We start from the raw sequence: 17,936 nt of genomic DNA on the forward strand, positions 1-17,936 counted from the left end.
AAATCCTGCTGGAGATTCCCTGACTTTTCTTGTAGCATCACATGAGGTTGACATTTTTGATTTTGAGACTCCTTCTGGCTGAACTACAGTATAATAACTTTTGTAATCCCCTAACTTTTTATCTGCCGCCATTATGAGGCATTTTTTGATTTTGTCGGATACTTTGGTTAATGACCAAATACCTGCAAAACTAATGACATTCCCATCAGTATCAGCTGTATCTGTGTTTAGGCTTAATTAGAAAATGTTGGCATGCTGACATTTAGCTCAGTACTGTCTCCCAGAACTGTTAGCATGGCTGTAGACTCTTAGTCTTGGGTTTGTTTTACATTATCTCTTATGTACTTAGCATTTTGAATTGCTTTCTTGTTGAACAGTGCAATACAAATAAATTTGACTTGCCACAAGAGAACGCCACCACTGCAAAACAACTTTTTAATTTGTTTCACATTAAAAACACACACTGTATGCTGCATCACAAAATGAGAAAACGCTGTCCTGCGATAACAATTGAAGCCAAAGTAGAGAGAAGAATCAGCCAGTGTCGTGGTCATCAAGAGAAGCGAGACATGTTTGTCTCACACCCCTGCAGGTCAGCTAAGAATTTTGTTCATCTGAAGCCACAACATGAGATAGTACACACAGCAGGTTGAGCCACAGATGGGAAATCATAATTCAAACAGTCTCACAAAGCACTTGAATTCATTCCTACCTGTAATGTACATTACCATGATGACAAAGACCAAGCTAGGATGATCATGGACTCAGATACACTAAATCTTCCACATGATCTTACACAAACTTTTGGTGTAAAGCCGTTTATATGTTACTGTTGTTTCTGAGAACACTGAAGGCTCAGATAGACCTGATTTGGAAAGAAAGCCTGGTGTTTGTAGCAAAGTGTGATTAGCATGACATTGAACTGCCCTGAAAATGCTACTGCCTGTTACATAACATTCTCACCTATTGAAAGAGTAACATTATGAAAAAATGTGACAAATATGAAGTCACTTCTGGACTTGAAGTTGGTGTTCTTTTAAATTATATCTGCTTTGGGCACATCTGCGTGGTACCCATTGATATGAGAAAAAAATCCTAGATATTTACACCATATCACAGCAGACCCTTTATCCTAAAAAAAATCCTGGCTGAACCCCCTCATGGTGCTTTTGTAACAAGTTCTATGATCATGAAAATTGAGTAAAATTATCAAGCCTGGGGTTGTTTTGTTTTTGTTGAAAGTCAAAATGATTCCACCCTTGATAAAGTGGTAATAGCTATTTGAAATATCATTTTGACATTCTCTTAATTAAATAATGGTTCAACAACAGTGGGTATATCCATTTGTTGCAGCGTTTGTACATGGCTTGCTGTCTGGCAGGCAAACAAATTCTGATTCAGAGGGGTGCTGTGGTGAGGTGCAGCAGCCAGAAGTCATTTATTCATATAAATTAACAGTAAGAGTTTGACATCCCTTCAAATATGTCTGTAGGGAACAGCTTTACACCCCAGGAGTCACATAGCAAACATGCCTTTTAGTAAACTGATTAAATTGAAACTGACAGGTGAAAAAAATATGCAAAAATGTGGGCTGCAAAATGTTCAGATTTCACTGTTTTTAGTGAACAAAGGTTGTTGTCTTTTTCTCAGTAATGTTCATACATCAGCAAACACCTTTCCCTTCAAGATAATTAACAAAGAAATAATCGCTCATTAGAATACATTTTCAAAGGATTGGTATCACCTGAATTATGATTTTAAACAACCATATGTTCAATCTGTACATTCGAAGTTTGATATCTCACCTGAGGCCTTGTCACAGGCCTGTCCTGCAGATAGAGAGAGACAAATGGCACACATGTATAGTAAAGCAACACTGCAGTCCAGCGTATGCATCAGCAGAAGAGAGCAAGATAGAGCGATGCATGCAGTTCAAAACCAATTTTGTACAGTTAATTTGGCAGTGAGCGACTTATGAATGTGTTTGTTACATAAATATGCTGCACAGGGGAAAGCCCCCTTTATGGGTAGTTGTCCCACCCATTCTCAGATTTTCTGTGTGCGTGTACAGTATGTGGAGACACAGAACCCACTGCAGGTCTGGCACAGTGGAGGCCACCCTCCCACCACAGTACAGTGTAGGGTGACAGAGAGGGCCGATAAGTCCAGCCGACAGCTCCTTAATCCCCATCAGTGTTTCAGACAGGGCGGTGTAACAGAGCACACCGCTGTCCTTAGGCCAATTTATGTTCTTGTCCTCATCTCCTCCTCTCCCCTGTTCAGGTCTTGCAGGATGCCCTAACAGAGGATGTAGCGCCACCCAGTGGAGGCAGCCTCTGGCTGTGCGTGGCTCTGAGGGGCACAGGCGGGGGGGCCTCAGCAGGCAATCTCCTCCAGGGTGCCCAGCGTTGTCTGCAGGGGGACTGTCACAGTGTGGCTGATGGACTCCGAGTGGTTTGCCACCGGGTCACAGGAACTCTGGGAAAAAAGATTGAAAGAATTAGTGCCTAGAGCAAATTCCTTTGGGCATCCGTGAAATATGTTTTTCTGGTGACGTGGTGACTACTTGTGTAACTTGCCATGCTACTTTGGCTAGAGTGCTAGCCACTGATATGCTAACTATCTGGTAACATGGCAGCACTATCCAGTCAAATTAGCAAGATGGTTAACAGGAAAATAAGTTAACATGATTTATTTAAGAGATATATTTTTTACCATTGACTTCTGGATGCAAGACTGTAATGGAGCAGGATACTCTAATTGTAATATGCCTTTTAGACTGCCCCTCTGCTACCTCAAAGTGCTAAGTGGTGCTTAGGTTTGCAGATAGTCAACAAATCAAATGTGTGTCAAAGTTCACAAAAGTTGAGCTTAATGTGAATCATAGTCCACTAAAGCTGAGCTCAATGTGAAACCTTTGCGCAAACAGCACACTTATTACTAACTACCCTGCATATACCGTCATGCAAATGCCACCCTGACCTTCTCCTCATACGGCAGCTTTTAGTATTGTTGATTTAACTATGATTTGATGTTGCTGTATGCATGCATGTTTGCTAAGGGGGTTCGCTCCTAGCAGAGTCCTTGTTGCTGTTCTGATTCTTTGAAAGCTCCTTCAAAGGGCAGAGCGTTTTTCTGCCAAATTGGCATGCTTCCTTCAGTCTGTACACAGTCTTAGATTTTCTAAGGTTTTCTATCCACATGCTTGTGTGGAGGGAGAAAGGATAGGGCAAGGTTTAATATGCATGGGCAGAGTGAGTGAAAGTACACTCAATCTACACACTCCACTTACACAGCACTCTGCGAGGAAGAATGACAAGTGAGAGGTTAAAGGTTGCTCTTACCACATCCTCTCCATGACTCTCCTCCTCCTCCTCTCTGCTCAGTAAATCCAGTAGTCTATCTTTCACCACCTGCAGATTGGTAAATAAAAGTCAGAGAGGCATCAATTAGTCTGGTATAGAAGATCTCCATGAGCTCTTCTTGTAATTACTGATTGTACAGGAACATTTGACTTCAAAGTAAACAAGACTAGGTAAAAACCTAGTATATGGCTGGACACAAGCTGCAAGCTATTAAACTGCTTATGTCAGTGACATGAGGGTTTCTGATCCCAATTTCTCAATTATGGCAATTAAAATGAAAAACATCTCTTGAAAATTACTTTTCCTGTGGATTTACAGAACCCTAGGGGAAGTGAAGAACAGTATGTGCTTGTCAGAACCCTGTGCAGCTGAAAGAGGGCCACACATGAAAGCAGAGGTAATGGAAAAGCACCAGCACACATTCCTTCATCTCAGCCAGCTTTGAAGTAAATCTGGCTCTTATCTGCTTTTTGTATCAGTGAGATTGTTTCTGTTGTCAGCTTTAATGGTCAACCCTCTAGCTCTTCACAGAAAAACTAAACAAACATATATCAACCATCAAAGTTTATTGCACCGGCAAAAGCTGTGAGAGGCTGTAAAGGATGTGTGCATAATTTCGATGTGTCCACAGTTATACAGAATAAGTGTGCAAAAGCAACTTAAGACTGACCTCATAAGCATAGTCAAACAGCTCAAGGATGGTGAGGATGCTGGCTCCAATGAACAGACCCATTTGGCCTCCAATATCCCCTGTAGAAGGCCACAGTCACACAAAGAGAAGAGGAAAGAAAGAGAAACAGAGGAAAATATGAATACTAATTACAAACTGTTAAGCCATGGCAAAGGAAAATACTTGATTCGAACTGGCTGGCAGGAGTCTGTTAAAGTTGTATGACAACACATCTCAAACATAATTGTGGTGCAAGTTATAGTGAACTGCAGGTAAGTGGCTACAGAACAGGCACAATTGGACACTCCAAGGTGTCCTGATAAATGAAAATAAAAAAGAAATGACACTCAGCTTTGTGTCATGGTGTCTGTGCCTCAACGTCATCCATTACTTTCACATATCACAACAGATCCTTAGAGTTCTGCAGACGCCCACCACTAAACCCCCGCCCTACCCATGTCTTTACGACCGGACTCAACTGAACGCAACTGATAATGCCAACTTTGACAAACCATTGCCATATTTTTTGCTTTATCTATTACTGACCATTAGCCCTAAACCCTAGACCCTAAACTTGATCATTTGTTTGCACCTGTCAAGTTTGAGTTAGTTAGTAATATTAGTATTTTTAGTATATTTTACTTTCTATATACAATGTCTCAAGTAACCTGAAATGAATCGCATTTGGCTGTTTTTATTTGGCAATTTATGGGGTCTATGTTTGTTTTCAAAAGATCCCTGCTTGTGTCAAATAATTGATCAATATTAAAACAAGTGAAAGCAACACACTCAAACATTAAAACAAGCAAGCGCAATTACCTTTTTATGTTCAGTTAAAACTTGTGGAGAGGGTTATCGATGCTCATTTCATTTATAGATGCTATAAAGACCTGACAAAATTGTTAAATTTAGCTGGCTCAAAGTACTTCACAGTGCCAACATTTTGTTAATGACTTGTCACATACTCCATGACCATCCAGTCAGGCATCTTTCAATCATCTAAGAGAGATCTAAATCTGTTGCCATGAGTTAGGGTGGGCCATGTCCCATGAATCAACACAACATTTTTAAAAGTAGCATGATTGTGACTAACTTAGACTGGATCCAGTTTTGGAAAATAAAGGTAGCATTGAGTTAAACTTACCCAGCAAGCCTGCCACCTCGTAAGCTTTCTTTTGATCAATGGTCTCATAGTTCAAAGCCTCAAAGAACACATCCAGCACCAAGATGTTGTCTCTGCAACAGGCAAAATAAGGCATTAATCCTGATGAATTTAATACCAGACGTTCACTTGGCAAGCAAGACAATCTGCAACAGTCTATTAATTTTCTACTGAGCTAAGCAAGTAGGGAAACACAACCACTGTGTAGGAGAACACGCGTGTTGCAGTAGCTCGGCTTTTTCATAGAGATTCCAGTTCTTTAAATCCTTCATTAAAGGGCTATAGGAGACAATGTGGGAAGCAAAGAGGCTCAGATCCTCTCTGTGGTGAGTTTGCATTTTTTTCCTTTTAATGTGCATTTCCTCATTCACAAATGTTTCCTATTTTTTCTCTCTCTTATATTTCTTTGTAAAAACTAATTCAGAAAAATAAAAAAAACACTACATCAGATTCCCGATTTGTTTTTATTGTATTTGCTTTGTGAATTAGGAATACCCTTAAATTAGACAAGCATTCTGAGATTTTCCCACAATAATTTTTTTGGTGGTAGTTCATGGCCTACAACAGACGACAAACCATATTAAAGTGGTGATAGAATGCAAAACCGATTTTACCTTGTCATAGTTGAATAACGACAGTTCGGTGGGTAAATAGGACATATATAGAAGCTCAAAATCCCATTGACACCCCTTTGCTATGAAAATCTCATATTTTCAAACTGCCACTGAAAACGGGCGAATCTCAACAAAGCTGGAAGCATCCCAAGACCTGTACCTTTGTCACGCCCATGGGTGTATTAAGAGAACGGTCACGCCCCAACATTTACATAGGCTACACAACTGACCTGAGATCAGGTAGTCTTCTGAATCTATGTCGCGCAGATCTCTGCTATTCCATTACAAAATTCACATCTGAAACTTTTTTACGCGAGAAATCAATGTAGAGGTCAAATACGGGCCGTTTTACGAAAATTGATGTCTAATTGCAATTTTTGTCCGAATGTGTGTCGGAGTTCAGCGGCCGGTGCTGCCTGTGTTGCTGCCTCGCCGCCTGGCCTGCCTTCCTTCACAGACCCTGGCCTGCTGTGAGGTAGATGGAGCTCCGTCACGGCTGGCAGCCCACGGCACTCCATACCTGCACAAAGTTACCGTTTTGTGGGTTAATGGACTAACAAACGCTGCTACCTGGACAGAGCTCTAGGGCCTGCAGCTCCCCTCTTCCTGCTAAATGCCCCGTGTGTGTGAGTGAGAGCATGGTCAGCGAGCTTGTTACCCCAGCAATCTCTTACCACAGGTTCCAGTTAATCTTATAACTATAACTACATAGGTTAACTATAACCTATGTGTGTAATTCTAATGTGTTGAGTTATTTAAACAAACGATCGGTGAAATAAACACCTCTTGTCCGCGAGTCTCATTGATAGAGCCTGCGGCTGGATGGAGCTAGCTCTATCAATGAGAGCTAGCTAGCCTCCTCTTAGAATTCCTCTGAAATTCACAAAAATTTATAAAATTGAAATCGGACACCATTGTTAGCTTTATAAGACCTTGGGGTAGAGGTTATAAGTGGCGTGACGAAATTCAAACTGTAAATATACTCGAATTACACCGAAAATGAAGCTTACTATCAGGTGATTTGTAGCTACACATAGCTAGGATTGAAGGGACAGTCGCAGCTAACAAAACCCTTAATGTTCACAAATATTCATTAATTTGAAATCGGACACCGTTGTTAGCTTTGTAAGACCTTGGGATAGCTGTGATATAAGTGCTGTGACGAAATTCAAACTGTAAATATAGCTACTATAGTTATGCCGAAAGTGTAGCTACCTAGCAGCGATCTTTTCCCATTGTATATAGCTAGCTAGCTAGCTGCTCCTCCTAAAAAAACAGGTGACGTTCATAAAAATGCCTTACATTGAAAACGAACACAACCTTAGCTTTGTAAGACATTGGGGTAGATGTTATATAAGTTGCGTGACGAAATTCAAACTGCAGACCCCGACCCCGCCTCTGCAGTGCAGGGGTGGTTCCTCCTGCAGGCAGAGGAGGGTCGTTAGTGATTGGAGCCACCTGGGCTCAGGGTATTTAAGCTGCTTCTAACCTTCTTCTCTCTCTCTGCTCCTCCAGGTATGATCCTGTTTTGTTTGTTCCTTTATAGTTTTACTTAGTTTCCATTCAGTCATTTACACACATACGGATTCACTCACCCATGCACTTTACAGACACCTTACATTATGACATTCTCACACCTCATTCCTTTTTCTTTGTTTAAAGTTAATAGTTTTGATTTACAATAAAATAGGTTTTTGATTCGTCCATATTTGTTGTTGGTGTTCCCTCATTTTTTGCCACAGGCTGTGAGCGGGTTTGTGACAATATATTATAGTTATGCCGGCAGCCGGCCGTGGAGCCCCGGTAGTGCAGTATCCACAAAGGGTGACTTTGCCCTGGATATGGAGCCCAGCAGGCTGCAGCTTTCTCGTCAGACTATGTGGAGCTCCTAAAGTCCGACACGTCTTACCAAATTTGCAATTAGCCATAAATTTTCGTAAAATGGCCCATATTGAGCTTTATATAGTTGATTTCTCGCATAAAAAAAGTCTCAGAAGTGAATTTGGTAATGAAACATTGCAGCGTTTGGAATATGAGATTCTGTCGCTTCTCTAATGTGTGTGTATGGGGGATTCGCTCAACCAATCAGCGCGCGTCTCTAATGTGTGTGTATGGGGGATTCGCTCAACCAATCAGCGCGCGTCTCTAATGTGTGTGTATGGGGGATTCGCTAACTAATCAGTGCGCAGCTCATCTAAATATTCATGACCATACCATATTTGGAAGAAAAGCTATTGTTACAAATAGGGCCAAAACACAGGGATGCATAAGGGCCAATAAAATATCAACCAGACCATTTTCAGCCCAACCAATGTTACATACCCCATTAGGAGACCATAAGGAACAGTGTGAAATACCCTATATAATCATTCTATCACCCCTTTAAGAGTTCCCAACTGCTCGCTGCTAATAATTTAGGGAAAATGAAAGCATTGATTACTTCCCAAAATGTATTCATGAATTTAAAATCTTTGCATGAAAGTTTAATTGATTGGTTCAATGGGTAGGTTTAAAGTAATTAAAAAATAAGTCATTTTCAGATTATCTGTATGCTATTAGAATTTAGGGAATTCTACTTAATCTACCTAACATTATGAGCAGTACCAGTCATTAAGAACTTTGTTACTGGCTTCTTACGTGATGTACTTCTCGGACTTGTTGAACTTCTTCTGCAGGTAGCGGGCTGAGGTCTTGCTGGGGATTTTGACCATGGACAGCTCTTTGTTGTAGCGGGTCATATTGCACGGCGTCCTGCACATGCAGTTACTGCTCTCCACGGCCGACAGTTTGGCTTCACGCAGGAGGGGCAATGGAGAGGGGTGAGGCGTCAAATTGGGGGGTAAAATGGAATGAGATGTGGGAAGATGATAAACAAGGGGGAAATGCTCTTTTAGACACAAAATGAGATTTATATGAGATTTATATGTTACATAGGCCCAGAAATACTGAGAAATCCACTTTAAATGTAGAAAATATCCAGTTAGCAGTGTGAATCCCAAATATTTTCGACCAAGGCCTTACAAAATATCAAGTAACTATCACTATTGTTCTGTTGTGAATTAGGTAAAATAATTAGCAATACAAGGTCACTGTAAAGTCACTATAAGCTTCTAAAAACACATTAGTCTCTACAAAAATTATTATTCCAGGCAAAAATGTCAAATGTTCGCTGGTTCCAGCTTCTCAAATGAGAGGATTTGTGAGTTTTCTTTAATTGGAAATTACTGGTTAGTTGGACAAAAAAAAACAATTTCAAGAAATTGCACCAGGCCTTTTTCACTATTTTCTGAAATGTTATAGGCTAAATGATCATGGAAAGTTATATTTCCAAAAATGTAAATGTCTGAAAATATACACTAACATGAATCCACCATATTATTAGCAAAGATAAAGCAGCCTATATGTCAAAAAACTAAAACATTTCATTTACCTAAAATTGAGTAATTTAAAAAAAGTTATTTTCAGATTAACTGCATGCTATTAGAACTTAGTCCACAGATAAGGTAGCCACTTTGTAAGCCATCCATGGATACTGTTAAGCCTAAGGATTTACTGTGCCTTCCACATGTATGTTTAACATTAAAACCTGATGTATAAATAATATAGGAATATCCATCCATCCAGCCCAATTTAAAATAAAAAAAAGTAGTAGGGGTCCCTGCTCTGTCTCTCTTTCAGCTATAGGGTCCTTAAAAAAACGTTGAAGATTTGAAGAGTTCTTTCAACTACAAGCTTAATCTGAAACAATACTATGGTACATTGTGATAATGTTTCATATACCCACCACAGCCAATTACTTTTAATTAGCCACATCTTTGTGGCGTGTTAGTACCAAATGTACGTCAAGGCTTTCTCACAGCTGATTAACATTAAGTTCTTTCTGAGGAGGGCTTTCTGAGGAAAATGCATCTAGCACATCTTTTTTTTTTTAAAGACTATTTTTTGGGCTTTTCTGCCTTTAATCAGATAAGACAGCTAGGTGAGAAAGGGGGAAGCCATGCAGGAAATCATCACAGGTCGGATTTGAACCCTGAACCTCTGTGTCGAGGCATAAGCCTCTGCAGTATATGTGTGCCTGCTCTACCCACTGATCCAACCCGGCCACACAACCCTTTTTCTTAATCTGAAACCTGACCACTGTTTTCAGTTTTCAGAAAACAGGGTCACATACACGATTGCACACATGGCCCTATTCACACTGCGCCTTGAGTTGTGTGGATGTTTACTCCATAAAAGCCCAAACGACAGTATAAGTCAATGTCAGAGTTAAAGTCACAGAATGTAAAGCGCTAAACACAAACATGCCCTCAAGTAGCATCCGTGAAAACAGCCTTCACTCTGACAGAGGCAAAAGTCCTGATGCAGAAATGCCAGGCTCTATTCACGGCTCTGCTTTGGCAGTTTGACTCAGGCAGAAAAGAAAAAAAAAAGCTAAAATGCACTGGATGATTTTGTGTTAGGCCCACAGCTCCTACATAACACCAACTCTCTCACAGTGACGGTAATGTTAAGCGACACAGGCTTTTCAAAGATAGCTCCATCAAAAGCTTCTCCGGGACCGAGGCTGCTCACACTCTACACTGAATTTATGAAGTTGCAAAGTTTAAATGAAGCTCTTTTAATTTCCCCAAAGATTGCGCATTACCAAAACTTCTCTCTACTTTATTTCATATTTTAATTTATGTTATATTATACCTATATTTTAACTTGCACTATTTAATATCTTAGATTCTCATTTTGTTTTTTACATGTGTGATTTACATAATTAATTAGCACTGTTGGAGGGAGCCTAATTGTTGTGCATTTGATAATAAATAACTTGAATGGAAAGGAGAAGGTAATGTTATCAGGCTTGTTTCTCACTGAGACCACTCTGTGGCAGACCCACAGATCATAGAGCATTAGGCATCTATCCCCCACGGCGAACTAATAGCCGGTGGGACCACGCAGTCACGGAATTGCAAGTGGAAATTCAATATGGCTTTTCAGTGGTCTCTTATTTTTATTTAAATGAGATGTTATTGGATACACGGGAGCAAGGCCTTGCACATTTAGATGATTGATTTCTTTCATTAATCCTCTCACCTTTGTCCAACGCCCTCTCTTGTTTTCTCTACACACAAAATCTAAAAGATCAAATTACCATAATACATTTTCCCCCTACATCCTTTTTCAAGTGTTACTATCTAGCTGTGAATACTAACTGATCAAAGTATACATACATGTCTGTCTGAGAGAAAGACAACTTATTTAAGACAGCTTTGGCAGGTTGAATTTTCTGTTTAGAGGTTATAACAAATATAATATAATAACGGAAATAATTGTGTTTTCTGCCTGGGTGTGTGATTATAAGCCATCTCGTTTCCTCAAAAGAAAACAACTAGATAAGTAAGTTGTTCACAGAAAACAGATACAGCTGTCTCCTATCAAAAATTACTTTCAGTGCCGCCTCCAAAACTTGAGTGACATAGTTATAGAGAAAGAAAAACCCAAACAAACTTATCTGTGTGAAATGTTCTCTGGTGGGTATAGCAAATTGGCACTGAGTTTTAAAACAAGAATTAATTTGCATTGAAAACTGTGTGTCTCTGTGTGTGTGTGTGTGTGTGTGTGTGTGTGTGTGTGTGTGTGTGTGTGTGTGTGTGTGTGTGTGTGTGTGTGTGTGTGTGTGTGTGTGTGTGTGTGAGAAAGCCTTTCAAAAACTATCCAATTACAAGGAAGAGACAGGAAAAATGCTGTCTGGAATGAGCAGCAAAGCCTTCTACCCTCCTGCTGCACCACACAGTGGTATTGGCACATTGCGATAATATACTGAATGCCCTTATTGTGTGGGAGGTATGGAATTAGATTTTTGCCAATATATTTAAACAAAACTTCTCATTGGAGCAAAACAATTGTCATCTCAAAAGTAAAACTTATAACTTGCAAGCAAATTATTTTTATTTAGGCAGTTTTGTTTTGTACATATTCACAAATTGAATTCCATATGGGAACATGCAGCAAGGAATAATAAAGAAATAATTTTCCTCAGGTTGGGAGAGAGCAGAGAGACTGGCGTGGGAAGTGAGGAAGTTTTTGTGATGTTGCTGTAAATCCTGCTGGCCAACAGTCGAGGTTCATAAGGTCACACATAACTAAGTATGCTTTTGAATACATTTTTTTGGTATTATTTATGTTTTCACAGACTTTCATCGATCAAAAATGTAGATTATATTAGAGTTTATATGACTAACCGTGGTTTTACTTAAAGAAGTATTTTATCACTGGAAAGAGGGTCTTAAAACTGGGCTGTCTATGCAGTAGAATAGCACTTTTTTTTTTAATTGGTGCTATATGACCAGAGAAAACAGAGAAAAGAAGCTGTGATATTCACTTTCGCTCTAAGTGTAAACAACCTGCAACTACCAGAATGCACTGTGTCGCACCAGACCAATAAATGCTCCTGCTGGTGGGTGACGTTAAATGGTAAGTTGAAAATACGTTTGAAATATGTTTCGGAAAACATTTTAGGCAATACTTATCTGATCAGCACTGTCTAGTTTTACCATTTCATCTGAGTTCAGCCTGAGTTTGAGAAAGAGAGAGAGAGGGGCAGCTCTCTCTTGTCTAGTTTTTCTGTGAGTAGTTCATTTACACATACTACCAACATTATTATGGTACAAAATTGGTTGAATATTTGTATGTTATAGTATTCTATAATTTCTTAATTAGTACTGTATCTAAGAAAATGAATTAATCTTGATAGGGGCTCTTAAATTTACCACTGCTACCACTAAAGCTGCCAAGTGGGTATATAGACTTTAAGGGGTCGGTGCACCCAACTGGCAATAAAGGATTTATATTTATAATATTCCCAAACATATGTAATCTAGTAATTTAGACTGATTCAGACATAATTTCTGCCTCCACAACAATAAAATAGAGGTGAATGGAATATCTTTTGTAGTACAGATATTCATTTCTTTGAAATGGACCTGTGACAAAACCTATGTTCATTAATATAAAATAGTTGCACACTATAGCTTTAATTATGTTCCCGCACAGCCTCTCTTTTATTTCCTCATACAGAGTAACGGTGGGCTGCACACATACTTACAGATCTGGAGTCACATAATTTCGCCTCGTCTCATACTGAATAGGAGACTACTGCTGTGCAATCGCTGTGCTTACTAAAGTGCAATGAGTCACGCAGAGCAGGGATTGGGGTGAACAGAAGGTCTGCAGTGTAATGACTGAAAGGTACGGCTGTACCGGGTGCCATTTTTCCAATTCAAAGCTTCTTTTGAGGTTTTTAAATGAAGCTTTGAATGCCTGTCATCAAAATCCTCAAACAGGTTATATAAATGTAATTCATGGTGCTATGAGATTGCTGCTATATCGCCCCTTTAATACAGGTGCGTGCCTCACTTTTTTGACTGCAGTGAAAAAAGTTCTTTCCAGATCAATCCAACACCACATGCATGCAGCAGAAATGCCCAATCTCAGAATTTTAAGTTAAAAACTAATTAGTGTAGCCGTACTATAATTCGGATAAGCTCCAAAATATAATGGGTTCTTCTATGGCCCATGCTATACCCTTACACCAAGTTACATGAAACTCGAGCCAGTAGTTTTTCCCGTAATCCTTCTGACAGACAAACAAACAAACCAACAAACAAACAGACAATCTGAGGTGAAAACATGACCCCCTTGGTGGAGGTAATAATATTAGTGTAGCCTTATCTTTCTCTGCAACTGTGCAGAAATATCGGCTTTAAACAAAATGAATAGACATGCAAAAAAAGAATCTTGAATTTGAAGGAAAGGAGCAAAGGCTGCCAAAAACCTATTATATGGCTGTTTAATTTACCTCAGTGCAGGAAATATGATGCATTATCTATCTGACCATCCATCCATTAAATTGAACTCTAACACTGCAGTCCCTGTCTGCTCTGATGTTGATTACAGACTTGATGAGCTGATTGTTAAGGTGAATCCTGTTCTCTTGATAAATCAAAAAGTTAAAGCTAACTTTTTTATATTAATGAACGTCCGTTACATTCAAGCCATTGCCAAATGAGTTGATACAAAGCTAATTAAGACTATCAGCTCCACACAACTCTCTCTGTATTTCTCAGTATGGCTATGTTCAGAAAATTGTGTCGTCCGCCGTTTCGCACGCAGAAGCTCAAGTAAAGATAATAACCTATTATGAAGAGGCCATCATATTTTTATAATCCTCCGTGTCCTCCTTGGCTACTAGCAACTGCGTGGAGGACGGGTGGGGGTGGTGTGCGATCACGGAAGGCTTGTATCATGTGGATACACTGACAGAATTGTTGTCATTACTTAGAATTCCTCATGGGGGAAGACAGAAACTACGCTCTATAGCTTAAGTAGCAGCAGACACTTTTTTTTACCATTTATAGGATACAGTGAAAGTGCTGTAGCCTATAATCAGTAGACCAGTTGTGTGCCTATAGTTATTCCTTGACTGTGCAATTTCCTTTTTAAATGACGGACAGTATGACGGTGGCTATCACCCGTTCCCAAAAGCAACTTGTTTTCTACTACATTGGTTTGGTATTCACGATGATATAGTCTGGCAGCTCTTAAGTCGAGCCGTCTCAAGCTTAAAATTCTCTGCGGTGTTGCTCATCTTTAAAGCAGGTTTAGCATTAAAGCTCTGTATCAACAGGGTAAAAAAAAGAAAAAAAAGATAATCCTAATCCTTTCCCGAGGCAAATAATGATATGTAAACCAAAACATACAGCATGTGTGTGTGTCGTCTTGACTAATGTTCATGAAGTTGTGTGTCTATGCAGACTTACCGAGGGCAGGCTCAGCGCAGTCTTTGTACTGCTCAGGGGTGCAGTAAGAAGCATCACCTAGGAATAGTTTAAATGAGGAGGAATTTAGTCAATGGTTGTGTTTAAATATTAAAGGGGATGTACTCTACATTTAGAACATTAATATAGCAGCAAACAGATTTATGCTATGTAAAGATATAATGGAGTAATGGCATCCTGAGCAGAGGATGAAGTCACACTCCCTCTGTACTGTATGTGTGTTGCAATCCGAGCTTCTCTGTTCTTTGTTTTGCTAGCCGGTCTGGCCTGTGGCCGTGAAAAAAACTTAGGTATTTCACATATTGGGAACGATCTGTGAGAGCCGTGTGGAGGCAATCCCAGCCCTGTTTTTTTTTTTCAGTTTTTCACAGACAGTTGGATGAATCTAGAAACAATGTGTGGCACAGCACCTTTTTCCTGCCAAACACATAATAATATAATAGAAGTTTTTAAATACCAACACCTAATCCATTATTTACCTCTTATATCCATATGAGGCATCTCAATACACTTTAATCTCACATAAAATACGGCAACCTTGCTAAAAACTCCTGTTGATGAATGCATGCTCAATACACCCCCAACATGTCAAACCAGCAGTAGGGCTTACCAGGCATGTGCACCATCCTGCAGTTGCAGTTTTCTACGATGTAGCGTGTTTCACAGTCAATCCTGCAGGCAGTTATACTGTAGACCTGGAAAAAGCCAGACTCCAGAGCCCTCCACTCGCACTCTCCCCAGGGGGGAGGCAGGTAAGTCAGCTATGGGGGAGAAAGGTAGTGTGTGGGGGGTTAATCAGGAGATGGTTTCTCTCAAACATGCACACCAGAGTTTCTGAAGTGTTTTTAAGACCTTTTCAATACCACATATAATGCAATATACATACATTTTCATGGTCATACCAGTCAAAGAATGTTGGAAAACCAATAGAGACAACAGGGCAATTTAAACAATTATTTATTTAGTACATTCATATCACATTTTTGTCAATGCATCCAAGCTGCACAGTATATAACAATGATGATGATAGTGCAGATAGACGGGAAAGGGGACAGAGAGAGGGGATGACACGTAGCAAAAGGGCCACAGGTCAGATTCAAGCCCGGGCTGCAGCCAAGGACTTAGCCTACATGGGGCGCACACTCTACTATGTGAGCTAGAGGTCACTCCAATATAATTGATAATTAACGGGATCTGGACTCAGATATGTAGCAGAAAATAGATGAATACATTTACCAATTAAGAAATAATAAATTTAAGTTAATCCAAGGTTTTGCTAAAATTGACTTTTGCCCATTATGGGTCAATGAGCTTTCTATCTACTGTGGCTAGCAGCAGCAACAGGTCTGATGGTAAAGACTGAAAAAGGATTAAACCTGTTGAATGTACAAGATCATAACAGCCCGCAACCAAAAACATACCGTAGAACTAATGTGACTGCAAGGCAAGCAAGACATTTCTTTTTTAAATAAGACTTTTTTTCATGAGGAAAGATAATTCAAAAACTTTAAAGACTTTTCAATACTTGCGGATATCCTACCCACACACAGATACAGAGAAAATCAATGTATAATGTGGACAGATCCCAACAACCGCTCTCCAAAACCTCCTTGAAACCCAGCCATTACAGAGAAGCAGAAGAGCCTAACAACAAACCAAGCAGTGTGGAAAACAATTCAACAGATAGCCAGACTCTGTCAGAAAAATCCCACAACACCCGGCGATGGGAGCACAAAAACTCTAAATGTTCTCCTCCTGCTCCTGTGGCTCAGAGGACTGGGACAGCAGATGAAGAACAAGGGACACGGAGCGAGCAGTGTGGAGGCCCATCTGCTCCGAAACACAGGCAGCCTGCTCTAGCCGTGCACTTGGTATCCATCACCCACCACCCTCTGTTGCCCGGTTCCCTTCATTGTCATCACAATGCATCCCAGCTGGGGCCTCTTCCTCTGCCACAGGAGCAATTTTATTTGGATAAGGCAAAACACAACACCCTGCCAGGTGAAATTTGGCCACAGTTTGCTTGTTAGTACCGACAGAATTTGAAAGCTGCGTTTCAAGGGACTTTGATGCTGTAGGTTTTCAAATCGCTTCACTTTGGACAATACATTCAAACACAATCCAAACAGCAATCTAGCATGCTGAATATTTCAGCATCCAAAAGCCTCTGGCCATTTTTGGGCATGACTACAGTGTCTCTTGTGATAATTAAACATGCACTCCCTGAAGCCAGCAGCAAGTAAAAGCACTGAATACTGACATCCAGGTACTATTAATTTTATTAGGGATTTAAAAAGGTGCTTCTCAGCAATCCTTAACCTTTAAAGTCCCCTTCACACCTCAGCTAATCTTCACTTCTGGCCTAATTAGAGTCAGCTGTGGCTGATCTGACCATCTCTCTGAAATCAGATAATCCAAGGTGTTCAATATCACTTTTCACTGAGTTGGGACCTGTTGACCTGATTATGGTCTATCTAATAAGAGACAAGGCCTGTGCCCCACTCAGTGTGTTATTAATCAACGTTCCATTCCCCTGCTGTGCCGGAGCAATGCATTAATTAGGCTTTACAAGCTGGTCAGCAGGGGACATTGTTAAAAAAGTTGGATTTGAGAACAGGGTGAGTTTAATAAGGTCATTGTATTAGCACTGGTTGGGTGAACTGAAATGGAAACTGTATAGCACTGGTTTGAGCTGGAGCTCAACATTAAATCAATGTACAAAAGCAAGACAGAAATTTCAAAAAAGGGCCCTCTGCAGAGCTGAAATACAAAGACCCTGAGCTTGAATCAAGAGGCAGCAAAAGAATAATGGTATAATGGGGACTTTTTTTTATCCATTGGGAAGAATTTATTTCTCAACCAAGAGAACACTGTGCCCTTTTAGATTCAGTCAAAAGACCAGTGAATGGCAATTTCTATGTCTGGAGAGCTTGAATTCAAAATTGCCTGTCTGCCTGTGAAGACTCATTCAAACCCTTACTATAGGCTGTGTACTTTGTGCCTCTAGCTCACTTGATTGAGCTGCTTTGATCTAGGCCCAACATTATTAGCCAAAATGAACTTATTAAACTCTTTGTCAAAGTCATTTTCACAGGCAGACTGATTGGTATCCATTACAAAGATCCACTAATTACCAGTTTTTTTTAACACATTCCACAAAGCCCCATCCCAAATCTCTGACCCAGATACTCTAACCAATCATCACTATCAGGATTGCATTTGGAAATATTTGAAAGTGCCCTACAGGTTTCCACAGAATAAGAAGCTAGGTGGGAACATCTCACAGCAGGAGGGATT

At 40.0% G+C, this 17,936-nt stretch overlaps 1 protein-coding gene across 3 annotated transcripts in view; it reads right to left on the minus strand.

Annotated features, from left to right (window-relative positions):
* Nucleotides 1-410: 410 nt before the first annotated feature.
* The window catches only part of asic2 (acid-sensing (proton-gated) ion channel 2), a 414,417-nt gene continuing 396,891 nt past the window's right edge, over nucleotides 411-17,936 (minus strand). For all 3 annotated transcript variants that reach the window (XM_039824458.1, XM_039824457.1, XM_039824456.1), the window contains 7 exons: nucleotides 15,250-15,400; nucleotides 14,622-14,678; nucleotides 8,449-8,602; nucleotides 5,180-5,271; nucleotides 4,036-4,115; nucleotides 3,345-3,413; nucleotides 411-2,478 (listed from right to left, as the gene is read on the minus strand). In XM_039824458.1, coding sequence (XP_039680392.1) covers nucleotides 2,377-2,478; nucleotides 3,345-3,413; nucleotides 4,036-4,115; nucleotides 5,180-5,271; nucleotides 8,449-8,602; nucleotides 14,622-14,678; nucleotides 15,250-15,400 — 705 coding nt within the window. In that variant the 3' untranslated portion in view covers nucleotides 411-2,376. The remainder of the gene's footprint in view (nucleotides 2,479-3,344; nucleotides 3,414-4,035; nucleotides 4,116-5,179; nucleotides 5,272-8,448; nucleotides 8,603-14,621; nucleotides 14,679-15,249; nucleotides 15,401-17,936) is intronic.

This window comes from Perca fluviatilis, chromosome 15 (assembly GCF_010015445.1).
Source record: "Perca fluviatilis chromosome 15, GENO_Pfluv_1.0, whole genome shotgun sequence".
Classification (NCBI taxonomy): Eukaryota; Metazoa; Chordata; class Actinopteri; order Perciformes; family Percidae; genus Perca; species Perca fluviatilis.